General features: G+C 39.9%; 1 protein-coding gene across 3 annotated transcripts in view; it reads left to right on the forward strand.

Moving 5' to 3' along the window:
* FRS2 (fibroblast growth factor receptor substrate 2) overlaps positions 1-24416 on the forward strand; it is a 55797-nt gene that overhangs the window by 20370 nt on the left and 11011 nt on the right. The window contains exons 1-5 of one of the 3 annotated variants that reach the window (XM_035544206.2): positions 1472-1609; positions 16493-16599; positions 19087-19178; positions 20983-21169; positions 24252-24410. In XM_035544206.2, coding sequence (XP_035400099.1) covers positions 19113-19178; positions 20983-21169; positions 24252-24410 — 412 coding nt within the window. In that variant the 5' untranslated portion in view covers positions 1472-1609; positions 16493-16599; positions 19087-19112. Of the gene's footprint in view, positions 1-1471; positions 1610-9098; positions 9177-16492; positions 16600-19086; positions 19179-20982; positions 21170-24251; positions 24411-24416 lie in introns of those variants that run through there. The other 2 variants (XM_035544207.2, XM_050708028.1) reach the window with 2 other exon arrangements.

Here is a 24416-nt window from a genome sequence, read left to right on the forward strand (position 1 = left end):
TTAATCCATTTGTAATGAACTCACCTGCTAAGGATAGGACAGCTCGGGGATCTGACAGTGTCCCACATCTCTTCTGAACACAGGAGAGCACCTCAGCAGTCATTACCGTGTTTCTCCACAAAATATAACAACGTGCAGGGGTCTCAGGTGGCAGTGTTCAGCTAGTACAATACATATGCAATAGTTCCTCAGAAATACCTTTTAATCTGCTGCGTTTTGTTAAAACCAGTAAAAACAAATCCTCTCCGTGGAAAACGCTGTTTCAGCTGAGCTGGTTTTGGAATTCTGGTGTGCTGAGAAAGTATTACGTAAAAAACCTTTTTTCCTAGCATGTCAAGCATTGGATTTCTGTACCTGTCAGCTGGAGATGGTGAGTAAAGCATCACTCCTGAGCTTGCACCAGGCTGCTGGTGAGAGGCTGTCAGCTGTCAGTCTCTCTAGCTGAGTTTTACATTTTTACCCAAACTGGCTAGTTCTTTTCTATGTAGTTAAATAATTAATTTTTTATATTGTTTTAGCCCGCTACCTTTGAAAGCTGGTCTTTGAGGACGTGTAGTCGTCTTCTGGGTATGTGACAGATCTGGATTTGCCTCCAGAACTGTTACCCTGTGAACTTTTCTGAAGAGAAATTGTTTTTATTTCAAAAAGGTAAGCAAATGTATTTCTCTGCTCTCAATAGCATGTTGGAGACTCTGCCCCCATACCTTGCCTACGGAAAGCCAACAAAATGCACCAAAAAAACTGGCTTGGGGTTTTGCTGGTTTGTTTGCATATTGTTCCCAGGGCTTTCCTGAGCAGTTGCAATGTGTTGTAAGGAGTGAGAAGATTCTTTACGTACTTCACAGGAGTTTGAATATCAACAACAGTAACAAATTATTTTTCCTTAGTTAAAAGAAATATTTGTTAAGATGCTGGAGCAGAGAAATATAACAAGGCAAATCTTTGTATAGATGTTTTACTGCTTTGAGTTTTCACCTAGAGAGTAACTCTAGAAGGGAGTTAGCAATTCTGGAAGGGAGTCTAGAAGTCAATTAAATATCTGTTTGAATCAGTTTTGCTTCCATTCATCTGTAGTGGAAGTCTAGTTTATGATATTGAATCTTAGAAATTAAAGTTAAAATACAAATCTAGTTCCTAGAATTGAGTGAGTTATTTTTATTTCCATTCTTGTCAAAGTAAGTGCCAGCAGGCTTTGTGGGCTTTTTATTTAAATGTTTTCATGCCAAAATATTTTACATGCTGTGTTTTTTTTTTTTTTTTTTTTAAAACAACTGTGCTACTTTGGTAGAGACCCAAGGTTTCACCCACACAATCGTGGTGCCGTAGATGTAAAAATCTATGAATAATTGGTTTTTATATCATGCTTTGGATGGACTTGTAATCCCCTGAAGCAGCAAATTGGCTGTTTAAATTCAGTAAGTAAAGTTACCTGTCATCTTACAGAATATTGTCGTATCGGGAGGGTATCCGTTTTCCTTGTTGTGGCTGCTTTAAAATCCAACCGAGTCCCACAGATGGGTCAGAACCGTGACTTTATTCATGTTCCCTGTTAACAGACTGCCTCGATCCGCGTTCATCTCTGTTCCCCTGACTTCACACTGAGAGCAAGGTATGATCGCTTATTTAAGTGCAACACAGAGTAGGGTAACTACAAAGGTGTATCTGTGGGTGTAGTTTCAGGAGTGTTTCAAAGCCTTGGGGTGCTGTTGGGATAAGCAGTGCCACCCCCTGTCTTCTGCTTGTGTGCTCACGTGGCCAACCTGATCGGGAAGCTGGTGCAGATTAAGAATAGCCCAGCAAGGAAAACGATCATTTTTAACCCAGGCCAGCTATCAGTGAAATAGTGATGTATGGGAGCGATGGCTAACTCGAGGAGCATTTCTAAGAAGCACAGCCTAAGACAGTGGAAATGTAGGCGTGTAAGTGGTTTTCTTACTATTTTTTTGCTTGTGTAGCAGTAAATGTATTTCACTTACATTTATCAGAGATGAGGTACACTTTAGCAGGAGGAGGGACGAAAGGCACTTTATCTGTGGTCAGATTGTGCTAACGAAGCTGGGATTTGGCGTGACGCTCCAGCTGAGCTCCGAGAGCAGCCAGCGATAGTCTTGCTCTCCCCGCACATTCCTGCCTCCTCTCTGTTTCGCCAGCCCTGTCACCGGGCCAGCAGGGAGGCAGCTCAGGAAGCTAAACTGGCTGCAACACAACCTTCCAAAAATACGTTTCCAGCTGGCCTTGCTCCACGAAGCAGCTCACCATGGAGATGGGTGAGAGTTTGCGCTCACCTGTGGCTGGGAGCGGGCAGGAGGGCACATGGCGGCGCCTCTGGCCTGTGGTACCGGGCAGCCTCCTGCTGCCACGAGACGACCTCCCGGAGGGTGCCGGCGTGCTTCTGAGCAGCCCTGCTGTCCTTTTCGTCCTGCTGCCCCCGGTGCCTGCCCGTTAGCCCTGCCAGGGTTCGGCTGCTGCTGCTCCCCGTGCCTCAGCGGCGCGCTCCATCTGCGTTAATGGTAATAATAATTAGCTCCATCTGCTAATAATGGTAGTAAAGTACTGGGATCTTCCACTGTCTCTAGAATTAATCTATTACAAGAGAAAATAGGCATTCAATATAGCCATCGGATGCTGGCAAAATGGCTAGGCAAGGACACGCTTGTCCATGCTAACTGTAAACCAAATCAGCTCATCATGCACTGTGTTTGAAGTCCTGGTGTGGTATTTTCAAGTACATCGGCCTTGTTCTTCATATCTAGAAGTTGCAGATGTTTGCAGCATGTAAGGTCCCCTCATGAAATAATAGAGAATCATAAAATCAGCGTGTACTTGTACATAGAGGATGCCATTGAATGCAGTTCTGCTCATTCAGAGAGGGTTGCAGCTGGGTCTTCATATGCACTTCTGAAACCCAGTCCTGCTACAAACACTGCGCTGAAAATGAGGAGCTACAAGCAGGTGGGGGCTGCTTGCTAAATACATCTTGATGTTGCAATGAAGAAAAAGGATGTGACCACTGCATGGCAGCACGTGCTGCACACACTCAGGCGTCGCAGTTGCTGATCACAAAACATGCATCTGCTATCAAGACAAGAATCCGTAAAGATCATTTATTCTCCTTAAAAATCATCTGCCACTTAAGATCGAAGGTGATGATTTCAGTATAATGTGGTGAATATGATTTATACTCTTGATTTAAAGAATTACGGCTTTTCTGTATAATTGAAGGTACCAGTGCTTATAAATGTTGCGTGACACAAAGTAGAGAGTTTAACCCTGAAAACCTTCCGCGGAAGTGATTCTCTAAAAGACATCTTCCACTTGTAGTGGAAGGAATCTTAAGGAAGGTCATGTTTAAATAAAATTAAATGTGACTTCTGTGGTGAGGGAGTCTTCATTTTAGTGTAAAATCCTGCTCTTCAAAATTGGCACCTTCACTGTACAAACAGACTTTCAAATTACTAACTTGGGACTATAAAATGCCTGAGAAAGAACCTTCGGTAATGTCTTGAGTTCATTCTTAACACAAAGAAGAATAAAATCAGATATTTTTTCCATTTCCCGCCATCTCACCCCAGAACACTTTTCCACATGATACAGATATAGTTGAAAAAACAGATGATTTTTTTTCCCATGACAGCTTTCTAAAATAATTATCTAAGTAGTAGCAAAATGTGAAGTCCACAACTGATGGTATTGGGGGATTTTAAAACATGGCTGGGTTTGCAAGAAACATGTACATTCTTACATTATAATCCATTATTTTGAGAAGTAAAAGAGAGCAAATAGTTATTCAAGTTAACTTTAAAATGAAACTAGCAATTCAGTGGAATTATTTTACAGCATTGATTAAAGATATATTTTTAGGAATAACGGTGTAACAAAATTCGGTGCGAGATCCTACAGAAGGGCAAGGTGATGCCCTTGTTTCTCCAATCTCTAAATCAGTCATCACTCATTCTCTGACAGATGTCATTTGCTTGCAGCCTCATGTCCGCTCACTCAACAAGGACCAAGACTTGAGCCCAAGTGTGTTGGCCAGGATCCCCTGTGAGCAGGACAGGACAGGAAGAAAGCTGTCAAATCCTCGTGACGCCTCAGGGGTCCCTCTTGATTGCTGGTGACAAACTAATTTTTGGATGACCTTTTATATCCTTTAGTGATCATCCAGCATTGTGGCATGGTCATTTTAGTTTTCAGCTTCCATAAATCTTAGGACAGGCAGCTGTTCATCGTCTGTTTCTCCTTTGTTTTTCTGTAATAAATGTTTTTAAATATATGCCAGTAGGCTGTGTTGCGGGCTAGCTAACGGGAAGGGGACTGATCTATGTGATGTGATGCTGCTGTCCTCCAGGCTCTGCCACTGGCAGAGGTCGGGGACCTGTGTTCTTCCTTCTCAGTGCAAGCTAAGCTTTTAATCCTTGTTCTGGTGCTGTGGCACTGACACACATACATGCACACTCATACACTCCCATTTCCATTCATGTTACCTATCGTTCTCATATTACTTTTACAGATCTTTACAATCTTTAGGAGGTATTTGTGAAAAGTGGACAATTCAGTATGGAGTCTGTAGGCAGGTATGTTAATTCTTTGATAAAAGAAGGTGCTCTGTGATGTTAAAATTGGGCAGCAGTTGTCTCCAGTGGTGAAATATTCATCTAACAGAATAAAGGTTGGTAGGGCTCTGTATAGAGAGATCTGGATTGCTACAGAAATTTCTGTTCAATGTTTCAGCAGTGTTCAAGAAACAAACGTTTTCTAAAACCCAAAGAGGAGCTTTTTTTTGAAAATCAAAAATATAATACAAGTAAATGGGACTTTTAACCTGTGTTACTTGTAACACACTAAGAAAATAAAGATTTTTAGTTTAATGGAAGTTTTCTATCCAGTGTACTGGCAGATCACAGTCCAGTTTTTTGGTAACTTCCACCTCAGATAGGAAAAATAAAACTTTTTTAGGGCCTGTATCAGTTAGGCTAGTTGGGAGTCTGTTAAATCACTAACCAAGGAGTACTCAAAACAGATGAAGATGTTGTAAAGGGTGAAGTGCTATTTAATTGTGTGTAAATTGACAGTAAGAGATTCAGCAGCAAACAGAAGAAAAGGGTTGCTTTGATGCCCAAATATGATTAAATCTGCTGGGAACATCAGGGTTTGAATCACTTGGTAGAGCTCAGCTCATGGACAGGTTAGGATGGTTCAAGAAATCAGCCATGCTAGATGTACATATGCTCGTTTTCATTGCAAATGCAAAGAAAAAAAATAACCTACTTGCTTTTCGACAGATGTAATTCAGTGGTAACGAGATTATGGATCTAACTAAGATCATGGATCTCGCTTCTCATCAGCTACCGGTGAAGTCTACGTAGTCCAGCTTTTGCAGAGAATGCAAATAGCTAGTGTTAATCTTCCCCTTGTACACCCTAAGCTGAGGTCGTAGGGGAGGTGGAGTTCAACGGCAGTTAGAATTCTTCCTTAAAGTGGGAAGAAGAAATGTATGAGAAGCACATGAGGAGGCATGTGAACTGAACTAAGAAATTCAGCAGTCTTTCAAGTGTGATGAAAGAAATTTTCTGCAGAAAAGGGAGCAGCGATAAATAGAGGTGACAAACGATTTTTAAAAGAACCCAGATTTAGCGACACCTTGTAAGGATGGGACTTTCAGTTTTCCAAGAAACAACAACAACAAAAACACAGCTATAAAAGCAAGATGTTTGGGTAATGCCAGGTCACTTTCATCCACATGCTAGCAATTTTTTGATAAACAGAAACCAATGAATGGATAAGGAAGGACACAAGTTGAGAATACATACCAAAACAGTATTTTTTTAATTTATTTTTTAGAAAACACAGTGGCATGGTCTTAGCTTTGATAATGTGTTACTGCGTCTGCTTTTAATTTGGGTAAGGCAAACCTTGCAGGCTTTTTAATGTAATTTTAATTAATGTATTAGAAGACTATTTGCAAAACATGTCAAAAACATAAAAGCAAAACTTAACCTTTCCTGAAATGTTGGAATGAACGCTATTTCAGAGATCAGAATAATGCAAAATATAAATTCAGTGCCACTTAGTTAGCAGATTTGGCACTTTGCTGGCTTTGAAGAATTGGCAAGAGCTGTGGGCCTCAAGTTTTAGGAGGCATTTGTGGTTAAATATTAGAGAGCTGACTCACTATTTCAACAGTTTGAAGCCAGGCATCCTTTTCAAGAATTAAGCTCAAGTCTCCCTTCTTCCTAGGGCCCATTACTTGACTTAATTGTTGTACCCTTTTGCTTTATTTTCCCATCTCCTTGCCTTTCTCCTTGATCCTGTATCCAAAAAGCTTTCCTGTAGCAATGATGCTTAAAACTTCAGTCCCGTTTCTGCTGTTTTGTTGTTGCATAAAAATGATACTTTCACATGTGTTGTTTCTCAGAGGGCATTTTTAAAGATATTTGGAGTTTCCAAGACTAAAACAATTTAGTGCAGCTTGCTTGTTTAACCTAATGCAGCGGTTTGGAGTTTGATGTTTTGGTTGTTTCTTTTAAAAGGATGTAGTTATTTTGGCAGACATTCACAGAAAACAGCATGGTGTTGTGGATCTGGAGAAATTGTTTTATTAAGAAAGTTAAAAAAATATATTTGCATGCGTGTAAGTTGTTTTAAAAACGATACCAAGTAAAACTTAAGTCTTGTTTCTCTGGAAGTTTAGAATAAGGGGATAATTTTTTAGAGAAAATTTAAATAAGATAACAAGGAACATTGTCTCATACTCAGAAGGATTAACGGGGATGGTGGCATAAACGGCTCATGTATTTTTTTTTCCAGATACCTTTTCATTAAAGACCTATTTTTTTTTTTTTTAAATACGCTAACCTGAAGATGTTAAACTCCATTTAATGTCATTTTTATCTGTGTACCTGTAGAATAGAGTAGTTGTATTGCTGTAGTGCCTAGATGAAATGTGTGGTTGTCTTTTATATCGCCAAAAGATGGGGTGGAAGCTTCCTTCAAGGGAACGTGGGTCTCAAAGCGCTATGCTAGAAGTAAGTGGAGAGAGGTGTAGGATCAGTGTCATGGAAGTGGGCCTGAAATGTCCCATTGTTAGCAGGACACTGCTACCTGCTGTAGTTATCTCTTTGCTCTTCTGACCCGGCCCTTCAGGTCGCTCTTCCATCTTCATTTTGACATAGTGACAGTGGTGAACACAAGGGCTTTTCTGTTGGAAAAAACACGTATTTTTAAGGGATTACTGAGAAATGGTGTTCCAAGAAATGTTTAACTAACTTACCTGAAGTTGAGCATTTTGCTAAAGTGATTGCTTTTAAGAAGAGCCGTAGAGCTTATTTTGTTTTAATACTAACATGCAATTTCCAAATTTTGCATAACAGCTCTTCAAGATAGTTGGCAGGTCATTGTCAAGGCAGACTGTTTGGGAACATTTAGTTTAAAAAAAAATGCTTTTCTTTTCTATTTTTTTCTTGTTTCTTTTTATTTTAAGTGGGTTTGGGTCATTGCTTTATGATAATCAGATTGAATCCAGATACACCAAAAAACTCCCCAAAACCTATGCAGCAAAACAGAAGCATCACTTGAAGAAGGTCTGAAACCCACCTGTGCAAATCTGGGTGTTGGAAAGGAGGGAGGGGGAAGAGGAGAGGAGAGGAGAAGGAGGAGGACGAGGAGAAGGAGAAGGAGAATCTTTTCTGCCGGAGCTGCCTGGAGAGGGATGCTGCTGCCAGGGCAGCTCGTGATGTGCGCAGAGAGGAGGAATTGGCTGTGCTGGTGCATCAGCCCTCCTAATCACGCCTTCAAAGAGGGCTCGGAGGGCGGCACGCAGAAGCTACGGGCTGGTGTGCTGAAGCTTGCGTGTGGTTGCAATAATTTTGTTTTCACAGGAGCCAGGAGGCTGGCAGGTTAGCTTGGGTTTTGCCAAGTTGTTTTTTTTTTTTTTAATCTTGGAAAGGGCTAGCGAGAGAAAAGGAGTGTACGTTTAATACTGTATTTCAATCATAAGCCTGACAGCATGCTCATTTAATAAAAATCTTGGGGTAAAGCTCCACCTGTTAGCATAAATGAAGTTATAGACTAGATTCGGCAACTTCACCTCTGCCGTTCGTTGTCTGTTTTCCATAATTGCAGCCAGTGGCACCAAACTATTTCTCAGCACGTTTAGTTTCTTCTTGGATCTCCTTTGTTGTAGTTTTTAGCTCTGTGATGGTCTGTTAGCACTGGTGTTTTGTTCTTCCTGCCAGTACCTCTGTTAGCGAGCACTGCTGCCTTTTCTGCCTTATGGTACTGATGCAGCTTCAGTCTTAATTTTCTTAACTCTCATTGCCAAATGGAAGAAGGGCGAGGATTGCATCCGACCTTAACACCATCTCTCCAAAATACATTCACAGCGTGGGGCCGAGTCGTTGTTACGTCAGGCTGCGCGAGGCCAGGACATCTGAAAGAAGAGTTGATTTGAAGGATGGCAGCGTATGTGGAGAGGCAAGGAGGCAAGGTTTCTTCCAGTTCTGCTGAGCACACGTATCCCTTTAAAGCGCTCTGTTTCCATGGGAGAATATTCCAGCTCTGGCACCTCTTACATCTGTTCTGTCTTCAGACATCAAAGCGAATTAGTCAGTCTTTGCCGATGTACAGAAATCGTCTATTTTTTCTCCAAATAATTACAAAGTGAATAGGACCATTCTGCGACCATTGGGGGAACGAGTCTCTTGGAGCTGACCACAGTCAGTAATTACTAGTTCAGGGCAAACGCTTTATTTTGATGCTGCATCTCTTATGTGCATGTGAGGTCTGGTACGTGGGAGTCCCGTGTTCCAGAAACCTAAGTTTTGTTTTCCAATTGAAAGAACTTGGCTTCGTGGTAGTGAATGTAGGCTAGCCAAAATAAACAGAAGGTCATACTATGGGCTATTTTAAGTCTTAAGTAGGATACCAGGATTCTGAAATCATATAGAATTTGCCACCGTGGATTACATCACAACTCTGAAGACGCGGGGCTTGCCACATCAGATGAATCAGTTACCCATTTAATCTGTTGTACTACCCCGTTAGGAGATGGGCAGGATTCAGCTATCAGCAGAACCGCAGATTGCAGGATCACTTCAGCCACCTTCACTGCTATTCTGCAAGGAGTAAAATGGTGATAAAGCAATTGTTATCTTACTCAGCAGCAGTTCGCCTACATGGTGAGTTGGTTTCTCTGTTTGTTAGTCTGCCTGCTGTCTCCAGTGCCTTCCACTTTGATGAAAAAGTTGTTTTGTGCAGAAAAATTAAAGCGGCTTTGTTGCAGTGATGTCTGTGTTTAGCGAGCACCGGATGTCCTGAGTTACTCAGAAATTGTATGCGTATAACCTGAAAAGCTTGGCTTTGTACTTTCGGTTTGTGCTTAATCTCCGGGGTGACAGCATCCTGGTGGAACTGGTCGATGCTCCAGGATAACCGTCAGCATCAACATTGCTCAAAAACTCTGAGCTGGAAAAACTGCCTATCATAATGTGTCTGTAGGGACTTGGCTGTGTTTTCCTCAGGTATTTCCAGTTGTGAGAGTTGAAAAGAAGAGAAAGATGCGCTGGAATGAGCTTCAGGGAGGGGCAGGTTGCATGCTGTATGGCTCATCCCGGGGCAAACAGAAAACAGAAGTTCGGTGGTGTTGCTGGCTTTCAAAGGAGCTGAGCATGTAAGCTTCAGGTTCTGTCAGAAAACGTTTGGGCAAGTAAAGGTAGTGCTACTTCTGCCATTATTTGGGGGTGTTTTAAATGGGATTGAATGCACAGCTTGTGCAGTATCTTTTAAAGCATGTTTTTCCTCTTTGACATAACCCAGTCCCCAGTATTCTTCATGAAGGAAACGGTGAAATAGGCTGCTTCAAATTTCATTCTGTGCTCGCTGCTTGTGTTTTTGCATGGCAAAAATTCACTGTTCACAGGCTAAATGCCAGATGTAATTAAACACCAAGCAATATTGGACATGGTATGCAAGGGTGGAAACTGCGAAGCAGAAAGGATGTCAAATCTGAAATTAAATGAATTCATATTTAGTATCACTCTGTAAAAAGCTTTGAAAGGAAAAATAGGACAGGAAACATGAGGGTCGGGGGGAAAGATGGAAAGTGAGTTGCAGAGAGTGGTCTGTGTCCTTAAACGTTTGACACTGATTTTGTTTCCAGATACTCGAGGTCATGGAAAAGATTAAAAATCTTGTAACTTTTTTCGAGAGAAATCAGCGTTAAGGCGGTGTGGTTCCTGCATGAAGCCAGTTGTGGAACTGTACCAAAATGGGGTTGCTTGTTTTGAATGTCACCGCTGTCCCCAGGTACTGGGGAAAGAGGTCAGCCTCAGGTGGAGGCATTGGTTTAACAGCATTCAGTCCAGCAACCTAAAACAGAGGATGAATCTGGTGTTGTATTTAAAAACAAGTAATAGAAATTTTTTTCTCCATAATCCCTGGGTTTTTCTTCGCACTTTTCTATTTGCGGTACAGAATTTCCTTTTTTTTTTATTTTTTCTCCCAGTTGAGGTAGATACTTTTAAAAATAAAAATTAAAAAGTCTAGACGAGGCAAATGCTAGAAGTGTAATGGGTCTGTTCCTGCACAATGTGGTTTTAAGTGTTACGTGTCTTAATAGCTTGGGAAGAACAATGTTCCATTTTTAAGGAGTTTTATTAGAGGTGACAATATTAACATGCTTGGAGGAAGGGAGAAGGGGGAGTTTTCCTTAATCCTGAGAAAATTGTGCATATTTTTGCATAGATACAAATAATTTGTTGCCATCAGTTCTGACAATTCCCAAACTCGAAGGCAGCAGCAGCGAGAGCCCTTCTGGGCTTGGGCCAGCTGTCTGCGGACAGCAAATTCTACCTTTAGGCTGCAAATCCAACAGGCTTCGTTTCTGTCTTAGTGGAGACTTGATGGGGTTTCAGAAAGAAAACCATTTAGTTTCATCCCACTTGCTGCTTTAGTTTCAGGCTGCTTCCTTCTACCTGGGGGAAAGCAAAGAGGGGCGCCGTCAGGTGGAAGGAGGACCTTCGGCTCTTCGCTACCACTTGTTCTGCTTTACACAGGTTATTTTCTTGGCAAGGTCACGGTTTCTGTGAAGGGCACTATTTTGGGAGGCCTTCAGGTGAACTTCTGTATTTCTGTTGTGTGGTCTGGTGCCAGTCATTCTCACAATGAGAGCACTCTGTGATGAAAAATGCCTGGCATTGATGACCGCATGACAGAAAGGCACGTGTAAGTTAAATAATTCCTTTCTTGTCTTCTACATGGCAAATGTAAGTCAAAGCACGGGAGAATTTGAGTTAGAAATAGCTTGTGGGGTCTGTTCCTTCAGAAGTCTTAAAAACTTCAGGAGAAAACACTAGCCACTCTTCTAAACTTTCTTGCTCCCATAAACACTGGTATCAGCAGAATACTTACTTTTAAGTTACCGTGTTCTTTTCTTAAGATGTGTCTGATAATCCTAAATAACTTCAACTTTTAAAAACCGAAAAGAACCTCAGATGGCAGGAGGTTCATCTCCTGTTTTGTTACTGTTATGATTCGCTGGCAGGTAACTTTAAATAGAGAAAAGCTTGTGAACAAAATGCTGCAGCTAAAAGAAAAAAAAAAAAGAAGAAAAAAAAGAAAAACTGTGAAAATATCTGAGATTTTTCTTTTTAATATAATAAATGTTTGTCATTCTAACTGTCCCCCAAGCAATAACTTGAATTTATTTCACAGAAGTCAGCTGTGAAATTGAAACCTTCCTCGGCTTGGTGCAGAAGACAGCCCTTATGTTCAGTGTTCCCTCTGCTCCCCTCCCACCATTGAGCTTTTGCCTTTCAAAAACTTAAGGGTTTATCCTAAGGCTGTCAAGTACAACTAATATCCTATTTTTTTTTCTTTTTGTTTACTTGATTGATCTGAGCATTAATTACAGAGTTAAGAAAGAAGCAGGTGTTGAAAACCATTCATATAAATTGTATTTTTAAGAGTATGGTAATGAAACTTCAGATTGAATATAGCCTTTCTGTTTGTTCTTGACAGCAAACAGCTGTGAGAAGCCTGGAGTTCTGCAGCTCTGAAACATTCAAGTGTCATGATGCTGGTGCAGCTGGAAAAAATCTTAAATAGACTTAATTTTTGAGCTGTCTGAATTGTCATGATTTTAGCGGTGGTGTTGGCTAACTTGTTTCAAGTGTAGTTAAACCATGGCTAACACTTGACAATGGTCGTGGGACACATTTGGGGAAATGTTTTAGGAATCAGCAGAGTTTGAACTATGAGGGTTTCATCCCTGCATTGTTATTGAAGAAAAAACAAATGTGAGATGCCAGGCATGCCAGCATCATCAATTCATGTGCTATTTCATGTTTTAAAAATAATTAAGGAATTGAAAAATATTATTCTGCTTAGTATGCTAAATAGAATTCTTGGCAGAAATTGATGAAAAAGGTGAAATACCCCTGACGGAGATCCATCCATCTCTGAATGAGTTTGCAGTTTTCATATGCCTCCAAAACCTGCAGTACTTTTGTTGGCTTGCTTTTGTCATAACACACAACATTTCCACCAAAATTGATGTTAAATGTAGAGAGTTTGATAATACATATTTTATTTTTACTCTACCTTTTTAAGCAAGCATTTTAAATCCGAGTAAGAAATAAAAGCACAGGGGTGTTCTGTGTTGTAGTTGCTGGGATTAAAAATAAATAAAAAAAATTTTAATTGTATAGACCAAACAAGAAACAGTCTTTGAAAACAATGGATGCTGACACTTTAAGATTTAAAAAGTAGACGCAGGCTTCCAAATTGGGTGATGGAGAACTCGATGGGGCTGAGAGCAAGATGCAGAGGATCTGGCAGCGTGGCAGCTCGGGGCTTTGAAAGGCCGCTTTGTCCTTGGAAGAGAGCATGCCCAAGAGATGGGTTTCCAGCCTTTGCTTCTCCCTGCCTCTTCTCAAGTGTGCTGTGCTTCGGGGTTTTTACTTCCCTGACTTTCAAAGGAGGTGTGCTAGGAATAACTGGAAGCAGAAAGTAGCCCCCCAGAGGTAACCTAACGTTCGCTTCTGCAGCCGGAGTGTGCAGAACTTGGCTCGTGCCAGTTTTTAAGTCAGCTGTGCAACTCTGAGCTGATTTTAGCGGGGCTACCGGTCAGCCTGAGCACAAGGAGGGAGGTTGCTGCTCATCCGTGTGCCTTTCGGGTCACAAGAGGAACGCACACGTTGTTCAGACCATTCCCGGCCCAGGGCCGATGGCAGAAATGCCATTGTTGTTAGAATTTTCAAGGGTTTGACTGTGGGATTTTAATTTTACTTCTTATGTTATTATTTTTAAAGTGTTGACAGTGTTTACAGTGGAGCCTCTCCCTTCTTTGACTTCTGAGAGAGAATCACTTGTTGCCTCTGCAGTAGTGCTGGTGGTGCCTGCTGAGGGGCTGTAGTATCCTTACCCCACCTCCCTCCCCAAAATAAGGTAGTTTATTTCTAAATGTCTAAGGCTCTGCTTAGTCTATGAAGGAAGAGACACGCTTTACCTTACCAATCCAACTAATAAGTCTTACTGGATTTATGGCAGTTCCTAATTTTCACTCCTGTTCATCAGGTATAAACAAGTGCAGGTCTTGCTTTGTCTTTCCTGCCATTTTTGCCTCGCAATGCCCCGATGGATGTGTTGGGAAGAAGCACAAAATCCTCTCCTGCCCCTTCTCCGTCCTTGCATGACTGCACCCCGTGGCCACTGATGCTTCGTGAAGGGGAAATTACAGCTCCCAAGTTTGACATTGTAGACATAACTGAGAAGATTAACTTTTACGGTTGTGACTGAAATTGCCTACTTCTCCTCATGTGTGTAAGTTTGTGTAAATATTTTGCAATCTGGGAAGATTTAAGAAAATCCCAAATAGAGTAAATAACTCTTAAGCAAAACCCAGCTTGTAATTGAAAACAACTTGTTGGAGAATTCTGTTACAGCTTTACATTTAAAAGAAGATAGGTGCTGTAAATCTGTGTGCTTTCCTTTATCCATTAAAAACTTCATTTAGACCATTTAAGAATTCCTGTGTAACCAAAGCAGGGTAGTCTACCGAACGTAGTCAAACCATGGGAAGGCTTTAAAACTTTCCTAGTTAAATATCAGGGTAAATATCACCGCAGACACCTGCATTAGTGTGCTTTGCATGTGATTTTTTGTTTGTTTACTATATAATTCTTATGACCACCTGTAAGATTTGACAGATAAACACAGTCCACCAGAGATAGTGGGTATTTTTTTTTTCTTTCTTTCTCTGTTTTCTCTCCCTTCCTGAAAGTTTTCTCAGGTAATTTGTTAAGCTAAGTAAAGCTTAGTATTAGTGAAAGGGCTGGGTATTCTGAACGCTGGCAGAGGTCATCCTGTTGTGATCCTGTCCCCCAGCTGGCTCAGGTACTCGCTGGTCTCTCTGCTGAGCTGGTTTTGATGTGCTAAGTCAACAAAAATCTGACCTCACCTAAAAATCTATGTGTACTCAAACAGATTGGGTAGGGCCATCACTGAAACAGAGCCTGTGTGTGTTGCAAAGGGATTGATCTTGAATACAATTGCATACAGTTTTGTCTAAGATCAAGAAGGCTTGTGGCTAAAGGGCAAATAAATTATATTAAGGGTACGTGACTGGCTGCAAGTTCCTGATCCTAAATACCGTTTGGGCACAGGAGAGAGAGAACCCGTGTGTTGCATATGCAAATAGCCATATCCATAGAGCACTTCAGAAAGGTGGTCCTTCTGTGCCTTTGTGGAATCTGCGTCTTAGTTTCAATTTAAATACAAGTAGTAAACTATTTCTTTTTTAATGTTGTATGACCAATGTACTCAAAAATTTATGCTCAGTCCTTGTCAACCTTTTCTGCCAGCTGGGAATAGCTCTTTTGTGTCAGACTGAAGTAATCAGTCTAGTATCCTGCTTCTTACAGTAGTCAGTAGGAAATATATAGGGAAGGGAATAACAATAACCAACATTTTATGATCATTCCTTAATGCCCATCCAAGAATCTGCAGCTCAGAGACTTTTTGAGCCCAATGGGAAAGCCTTGAGTTTAAAAGCTCATTACAGAGATATTTATTTTTCTTCCTTGCATCTGTCCAGTTACTTTCTGAACCTATACATTTTTGATACTCATTCCCATAAGTTATTGTAGATGGCAAAGTTTAACTACATGTGGCATGCAAAATGTATTTTTGTGTGGTTTTTGAACCTGCTCCATAACGTAATCTGCTGTTCCCTAATGCTTGCGTCTGGAGTAGTTGTGCTTTTGTTATCTTCTCCACATCATTCTGTACTCTTATTTTCTGCCTTTGATTATCCATGCCACTTTTAGTACATTTTCTGGCTTTACTACGTCTTTTTTTTTAAACCGGGAAGGGGGGTCACAATTGCAGACATGACTGAATATGTAGGTGCTCTGTGGATTCATACAATGCAGTTGTATTTTAGTTTTTGCTCTTCTAGTTCTTTCTGACCAATTCTGTTTCATTTGTTTTATGTTGGTAGCTATTGAGCTAGTTTATTGAGCTGTCGAGTGTTTTCATGACTCCATGACAGATCTTCTGTAAAAAGTAAAGCTCTTTTGCTAGGTGTGTTATTTTGCATTTTCCAGTATTGTATTTCTGCTGTCCTGCTGCACAGCCCTACCATAACAAGAGCGTTCTGCAAGTGTTACTGTGATGCCAGGACCAGGGGTGAGCTTGGGACTACGTTACGTTTGATGCTGTGCAAAAAAGAAAGGTGCTTTAGCTTCTGAAAATGCTTTTAATTGAACCATAAGGCAGAGGTCAGCAGATGGATACAGAATCGTGGCAGTACTCTTGATGGGCAGAGTTGCAATGGTTTGCACAGACACTCTGAAAGGCTGGTAAGAAAGTGGCTAAATAACATGGTTTTGTGAGAATTTAGCCCTTCTCGCCAGTTCAAGAAGCAGTGTCAAAGAAAACGTGAAGAGCTTGCTTGGCAGTTCTCCAGACAGAGGATGGAGGCTGCCAACTGCTAGCCTGGTGGCAGCAGGAGTGGAGCTTTCAGTGGTAAATGCGAGAGGGCAGCTAGTATGAGAGTAATCCAGGCGAAAAATAAAATAAAAGTGAAAGCAAGCAATTTATGCTTAGTGCCATGGAGCGAGAGCCGCGAGGGATGCAAAGAAAGGGTGATGTGTTAGCCATCCATACAAGGTGACATTTGTATGTGGTCAGTAGGATGAGCAAGAGGGACTTGAGCAGAGCAAGTTGTGTGCCTTCCTCTGTGTGCCTGCCATGGTTTGTTTCAGTATGTGCTAAGGATAACGGGAGATATCATTGCCAGATAGGCAATGGAAATGCTCGAGGAGCTCGAAGAGATGAGGCTGGGCCTAAGGTTCCCCGTACGAGGCAGCCTAACTGTGTAGACGTCACTTGACGTAATGATGCCAAAATAAAAAGGCCATATGTGTTTCTGTTAGTTTACTAACTGGCGTCTTGAAAACAAGAACAAAAAACCATTTTTTATGTACTTTTCTAGTTCTAGGTCAAATGATTAGTTCTGTGACAAGACAGCATGACACTTTGAAGTATGACAGAACCCCTGATGCCGCAACAGAGGCTGGGAATATTAATGGCCAAATCTAGGTGAGTGATTTTAACTTTGACGGTTCCCTGGTTGTTTTGTTTCTTCCTCATTGCCTTAGTTCCCATCTCAGCTTTGAAGCAGCATGATGGTTCTTGGTATTCTGAAGTATTAATATTAGAATATATTGGAGATGAAGTAACAAGTGTGTATGATTGATTTTGATTACATCCATTTTCTTTGTCTTTCTTGAGACATGGTAGCTATATTTCAGACTTCTTCATATACTACATCTTTTTATTTGCAACTCTATATACTTCTCCCGAACTACTTTGCAGTTATTTTGTTATTGCCTATTCAGTTTACTATTGATTTATCTTTATGGTGAGTGCAAAGGATGTCACGTTACTGTCACAGTGTGCTACTCTTTAGTTGTATTACCCGTTTGTCAAAAGGTTTTGAGAAGTCTAAGACTGGGCTTTATTAGGTGTGAGCATCTGTGCTTGAAGGCTAGTACATGCTTCTGTTTTGCAATTTAGTGCCGTAGGGACCAGAGCTTGAAAACCTTTGCTGCAAATTTATATTGCATTTGTTGTTAATCTGCTTTGCAGCTGTTTTCACACATTGCTCTTTTTAACAGTGTTATCACAGAATAAATTGGGTATCGTCAGTCAGGTGATAAGACCAACATCTGAACATCTATGTAGTGAGGCATGGTGGGGTGCCAGGGTAGGAAACCAGTAACAGAAGATGTTCTGTATCTTCCTTTCCTAACAGAACAGGCAGAATTCTTCAGCAAAAAAAATGAGTAGTTAGTCTAATAACAAGATACATGTATGGAGACTGTTGAAAGCAGCCTGTAATTGAGAGGTTGATTGGACTGATTAAGAAAATTGAAGGCTTCTCTTCACTGTGCAAGAACAATCAACCAGTTGTGTGTAGCATAGCTTCTTTCTGTTGTAGTAGAAGCAGACAACAACCTACTTCCCTGTTGGGTTGGGAAAAAAGCTCTGACAATTTAATGCATCTTTTTACACTATGGCCAGGAATGACATCAGAGAATCCATTGATTTTTGGCAGTGTCGGGCCGTCTGCCTCTTTGTTACTGGATTAATCTAAGCCATGTTGTTAGCCTTTCTGTTAAGTTCTTCATTTCACCTCTGCAGGGCTTTGGTGGCCACTGACAGATGTCTGCAGTCTCTAGGGTAGCGGTATCGCTTTAGCATGGCCTGTCTGGTCAAGAATAGTTAGCTGAACTTCACCATCTGCCCTGCACCTTATTTTTCAGCAGGCTAAAGTGCTAATTGGATACTACTGTTGCACACTAATACAAGTGCCTGGCTAGAAAGTGAGTCCCAGTTTTCCTAAGATGAAATCTGATTTTTCCCATTCTGTCAGAAGAAGTTCCGCCTTGCTTCTTCTTGACTCCAAATGTCATACCTGTTGTTGCTTACTAGCTCTCTTCCAAGATTTTGATCCACTTTTCATTTGTGTAGTGGAAATTTTAGTTCCCATCCAATATACAGCTCACGTAAATGGGTAAGTTTCCTTTTATCTGCTGTTCTTAAGAGTTTAAGATTGATTTGTAGCGGGGTGGTGGAAGGAGAAGAAAGTTGTGAGGCTTGGTTCTGTAACAGTTTTATCTTAATGCTCTATGAAAGCTTTACCATACATACAAAATTTTTTTCAGTTAGAATACCAAGAATATAAAATATATTTTTTTCTTAATTTAGCCATGGAGTTAGTTGAGGATTTTGTTGTTTTAGAGTAAGTAGACTGTATAACACAATGTAATCCAAAAGTAACATAATAGGAATTTAAAAAGTTAGTTTTAAACTATTTGTGTTGAACACGGAGCTTTGTTTCCCTTGCCTTTGATAAGGTAGCTGTATGTGCTTTGCTACATGGGAAGTATTTTAAACTGGAAGCACAGAAGTTGAGCAGAGGGCTGCCTCCAGGCCCCGAGTGCCTCCACCCTCTATTGAACGTGCTGGAGCTGCCCAAAGCAGGGCAGCTTTTCAGGATTGCCCTGCGGGCTCTTTGTGTTGCCTCTGCCTGGTAACCTGCAACCCTGGGCTGGGACGGGAGTCAGCCAGGGCTGTGCTCAGCAGCAAGCTGGAGAGTGCTCGTTTAGGTGGAACTGGGGTCCAGGTAGTGCCTTACATAAAGACCTTGGTTTAGGAGAGAGAAGAATTGCAACCAATATTTGTTCTTTTTCTTTCTTTTTTTTTTCCCCCTCAAATGCTACTATGGGCTACTACTAAGCTAAGGTGAGAGGTTCAGTCAAGTTCAGTGGGTCTGTTTGGTAGTAACATCGAGCTGAACTGTTGGTAGGACTTTCAGGGCTTAGCGCAGTCACTTCTCAATGCCAAATCTCACATAGCTCTTAAATATTATTTTTTATTATTTCTGACTGCGAAATTCATCATGAAAAATTGTAATTCAGGCAGAATTTTGTATTGTGTTGTTCTGTTGATGATGCTCTATTTTTACCTCAACTAAATGATCACCGTGTTTGGTTGTGGTTTGCTTTTTTCTTTTTAATTTAGAGATCACATGGTCTTCTAAAGAAGTCATGGGTAGCTGTTGTAGCTGTCCAGATAAAGAAACTGTCCCAGATAACCATCGAAACAAGTTTAAGGTAAGCACTTGGTGTGGTATGCTGTGAATTATTTTGTTGCTTTCTTGCAGGATAGGTCTGTGATGGAAAATACTTAAACGAAAACAGGGAGAGAATTACCTAACGGTTAAACAATTACAGACCTGTAGGTGTCTGGCTGCAGGTTTCTCTTTTTTTCCCTTTGAGACTCCTTTCTTACTAGCAGTGACGGGAATTCTTTAGACAGGTTTTGTCATGACAGTTTTGATCTTCAGGTGGGAGAAGCAGCCCCATGTTTTTGGTCTGTCCCAGTTTGAGCTGGGGGCCCAATTAAACGCTGTTACCTCTGGGAGGTTTTGGACCAAATGAGGGGGGTCACAGGCATAATGGAAGAGCTATTGGAGAGCTGTGGTTATGAACCTGGAGGTGGGGTCAGCAATGGAAGACTTTAGGACCGCTGAGTTTAGTTGAAGATCACGGTTGATTGTATCATTTGGACAACCTTTTTTCCTTTACTTGAATGAACTTCATTTATATACGTGCTTCTGTCCCTTATACCCCTGGAATTTATAAGCTTGTGAACACTTGTTCATGTGCTTAACGTGAAGCTGCTGAAGTCAGTGCCTTTAAGTAAACATACCTTTGCGTAGTCACACAACTCGGCTCTGCTTCTGTGCTCCGAACTGTCTCCGTGAGCTGGCAAAGGAATGTAACGCTTCCATAGTGAAAAATGATTCATGCACTGCCTGAGGGCAGCACTGAAATGAGCTTTAAAACCATGGGAAATTCTGGAAATATTTAATATTATCAGTATGAAAAGCTGAAGGATAAAATATTTTTGTGTTCTTGCTTTTTATGCATTTGACTTAGCTTCATGTGACTAGTTCCTACTTTTCTCCTTGTAGCATCTCTCCATTGTTTGTGTGGGTCTCTGATTGAGCAGCAGGGGGGAGAAGATGAAAGAATGTAGTTTGCAAAATGAAGACATTTGGCATAGGCTTCAGTGGCAGATGAAACTATTCTTAATTCTTTTTAAATGACTAGTTTTCAAGTTGAAAATGTCTCTTTAAGGAGTAAAATTAATTGATACCATAGGGAAGCTCTTTTTGTAGCCTTTTTATTGAGTAAGAAAGAATCCCCCTAAAAGCAGCGTTGTGAGATAAAACGCATCTGGGGGAAAATACATGTCAGGATTCCTTAAGGGGTGCAGAAGACCTCCAACTGGTGTAAAGGCAAAAAGAATAAGAATATAAGCTTTATATGCATCATGTTTTCACACAAGATAACCATAGGGTATTTGAATTATTTGTTGACATTAAAAAGGCAGGAAAAAAAAATCCAAAACAGTCTGGCGATTCTGCACAGTACAAGGCCCTACAGATATGTGAAGGTAGCTTTATCTTAGAGACCCTTCTCCTTTTTCATTCCTTTTCCCAACTTTAAGTGGGGTTATATGACAAAGCAAATAATTTTTTTTTGAAACAGTGCTCTGAAAGATTTCATTATCTTAGGTATGCCTTATCTATGTGGAAATACTAGAATATGTACATACAGTCAGTTTAAAAAAATCATTAAACTTACAAATCTCTTTTATTTTAAATATCACCGCGGATTTTGCAATGATGTTACTTAGTCTCACTCATTGCTTTTAAATATGTATTATTTTAATTCTGGGTTGGAGGAGCAAAGGAACTGGTTTGGTGAGGTTTTTTTAAACTTTTACCTCAAGGATCATAACTCAAATGATGGAGCAGATGGAGTGCATTAGTGGAACATTAAGATCACAGTAGTAGTATTGGTGCTCAAAAGAATACTTACCTGATGCTGTTGAACTTCCTTTTTGTAGGTTATTAACGTGGATGATGATGGTAATGAGCTGGGTTCTGGCATAATGGAACTTACCGATACAGAACTAATTTTGTACACCCGTAAAAGGGACTCTGTAAAATGGCACTACCTCTGTCTCCGTCGCTATGGCTATGACTCAAATCTTTTCTCTTTTGAAAGTGGTCGAAGATGTCAAACTGGACAAGGTATGTAGAATTTTTGTATACAAAGATGTTTAGAAAGTAATTTGATGTTGGGGGATTTATTTATTAATTTATTTAAGGTGTACTTGCTATGTGAATGCAGTTTCTGGGAAAAAGTAAGTTGGATGGTCTTACAGTAAAATGAGGATTTGAGTTGCTTATAGATTTTGGTCTGGAGTATTCCATGGCTGTATGTGTTGATAGTTTTGGTCAACTCAGAAGGTGGTTTTGACAGGGAAATTCTTCTGTCTCAGCGGTTGACTTGACTTTCAAGGAAGGGTGGTGAAACCTGGAACCATGGGGGAATCTTCTCAGAATTCAGAGTTTTCACTATTTTTACATTTTTAAGAGACTAGAGCGCTGGAATGAACTGGGTATCTCTACTCTCTTATGGTCTTCACTAACACACTTGTTTCATCGTCTTCCTGAAACAAATACCGCTGATTTATTTCAATGACATCATTCTCAAATTTTTACAAATTTTTGTATTCAGACTGCAGACTCCAGCTATGCTTAGTTACTTTCTATGTGGCTTTAACCAGGAAGACAGCTACCTTTCCAGTTGCCAGATCATCCCTTGCCTTGGCTAAGATAGGCTTTTCAATCTCTATTCACTGCAGCAGTCCCCAGTGGTGCAATAACTGTATTGGTTGAGGTCTGCACCTCATTTTGCATCTTCCTATCATGATGCAGCTCTGTGTACTTGAAATTCTTATGTATTGATATGTTGTGAAATTAAGTTGCATTTTTATTTTCTTACCGATTTTTAGCATTTACTAGTGTTTTTATAGATAACGATATTTGCAATTACAAAATATTTTTTAACTTCACTGTAAAAAATCAGGAACATGAAAGAACTTGATCATAAACAAATTTGTTCAATCTTCATTGTCCAAGCAGAGGTAAGGGCAGATAGTTATTTTACAAGAAGAATTAAGAAAGCATTATTGATTCAGCTCCTAATAAGAAATAAAGATGTTTTAAAATGTTACAGTATACTGCATATTAAACTAAATTTTCAGACTTCTAAGGAGAAAATCATAATCTTTTTGTTTTGAAAAAAAACCACCACTTTGATTTTTGCAGGTTTAATTTACTGTTTCTTTTAAATGTGTAAAATAAATACTAATAAAATTCAATTGAAAAGACAATTTTGAAGGTTCTTCTCCACAGCCAAGATTTTCCACTGACTCTAATTGACTTCTCTGCCTCCCTCCTAATTTCCGTTTTTTTTCTTTTTAAATAGAGAAGATTAAGTAGACTGTGTGAGCAGCAACCCTTTCTTCCATCTTTTGTTTCTTGCCTTCCTTACGTAATGTTAAATACTGTGAATATTGAGAAAAAAGAAATCTGGCAAAAAAATGTTCTCTCTGCTGCCGTTTTGCAATGGAGCATTGTTCCTGAGACCTATACTAGTATTTGTGGGCAAGTTGCAAAACTTCATCTTCAGCTGGTGAGATGACCAAGAAGTTTTTCATTTGAGAATATCCTGAATATTGCCCTACAACTGACTGAATTAGTCAATATTCTTGTTTGTTGTTTTCCACTTAATCTCAGATATTTTATATTGATATATTGTCAGAATGCACTGGTGGTAAAACACCGAGTTTGTGCGAGGTATTGAAGTCCTTAAAGATATGTTTTGGGAGCACAGCTAATAGATAATTCGGGATAGGGAAATTAGAGGAATTACTGTGTTTCCATGCTATATACACCACAGATCATATTGTATTTATTGCAAATGTGTTTAATAAAAAATCAAAGTTCCACAAAGTTACTTTTGCTTGCACTTTTAGTGCCAATTCAGTTTGCCTCATATTTGAAAGAATTAGCAATTTGGAAGCGCTTTTTTTAAAGAGAGGGGACAAAGGCAGCTAGCAGTTTTTTTTTTTCCCCATAAAGGTTTAAGGATCCAGTGTGAATTTCTGGAAATACAGGAAAAATTAAATATAGGCTGTTGTACTCGAGCTGGATTGTTGGTTAGGTAAAAGCGGTAGAAGCAGCTCTACAGCTGCTGTGTTGCAAGCATGAAGCTTATTCACTGCACCAGCCGAGTATTAGTTGCTGATCATCATTCCTCTTAGCATCATTCCTCATTTGGTATGCTCCCAGCTAGGTTTTGTGAGCTTCTGCCGTGTGGAGTGTTTCTGATAATTCTGATCTATCTCAGTTCTGTGTCCGTAAATAAAGTTATGATGGTAGGTAGTTGCCAGCATATTAACATAATTGCACTTACAGAAATAGCAATATAGGTAGGTAGTTTTTAGTAAAGAGTGTAATTTTAAGACTGTAATACTCATTTAAAAAAATGAGCACCTGCACCCACGTTTAACAAGCATGTCAACTTTAACTTCATGCTTTCAATGGAAGAATAATCCAAAGCTGCGACTTTGCTTGTGAGGGTAAGTTGGGGCGCTCCCTGCTGTTTAAAAGCAAAGTGGCACAATACACACTCAAAATACACGGTATTGCTGCTCACTTTGTGCTCTGTGTCTATCCTTTAGCCTAAAACAATTGGTTTGTTACTGTCTGTTTCACACAGTTTGTCTTACTAGCTTTTCATTTTAATCTTCTTAAAAAAAAAAGCAAAAAACATTTGCGCAATGTTTAAATCCTTCTTTCCTGTTGTGCTGGTATCTTATTCTTATGGTAGTTTAATAGAAATCTGGCTTAAGAAACGTAACCTTGTAGCACCACAGTAATTTCACTTAGTGTATTTTTTTTTTAATTTGACAGGTACCCTTTTTATCCACTTAGACAAAAACGCAACTTGCTTTTTTTTTTTTTATTATTTTTTATTTTATTCCTCATTTAGCCCTCAGAACGTACTTTTGGTTTTAACTGAACCAGTTTTCTGTTCCAATTTAACTTCTGGTGCATGGGAAAATTATTCTATCAGATAAACACTTGAAAGGGTCTCACTGTATTTGTATGTGTTCTGTACAATAAAGATTTCTTAACTTTTTTGCTTCTTTAACAGGTATTCGTTATGTGGATTCCAGTTTTATTACCTGAAAGCTATATATATTGTAAGGCATGTTTCTTATGTTAAAGGATTTTGATTTTTTTTCTTGTGTATTTATAGGAATCTTTGCCTTTAAATGTGCCCGTGCAGAAGAGCTATTTAATATGTTGCAAGAGATAATGCAGAATAATAGCATAAATGTGGTAGAAGAACCAGTAGTAGAAAGGAATAACCATCAGACTGAGTTGGAAGCTCCAAGAACCCCTCGAACGCCTACCAGTAAGT

This window comes from Cygnus atratus, chromosome 1 (genome assembly GCF_013377495.2).
Source record: "Cygnus atratus isolate AKBS03 ecotype Queensland, Australia chromosome 1, CAtr_DNAZoo_HiC_assembly, whole genome shotgun sequence".
In the NCBI taxonomy this organism is placed as follows: Eukaryota; Metazoa; Chordata; class Aves; order Anseriformes; family Anatidae; genus Cygnus; species Cygnus atratus.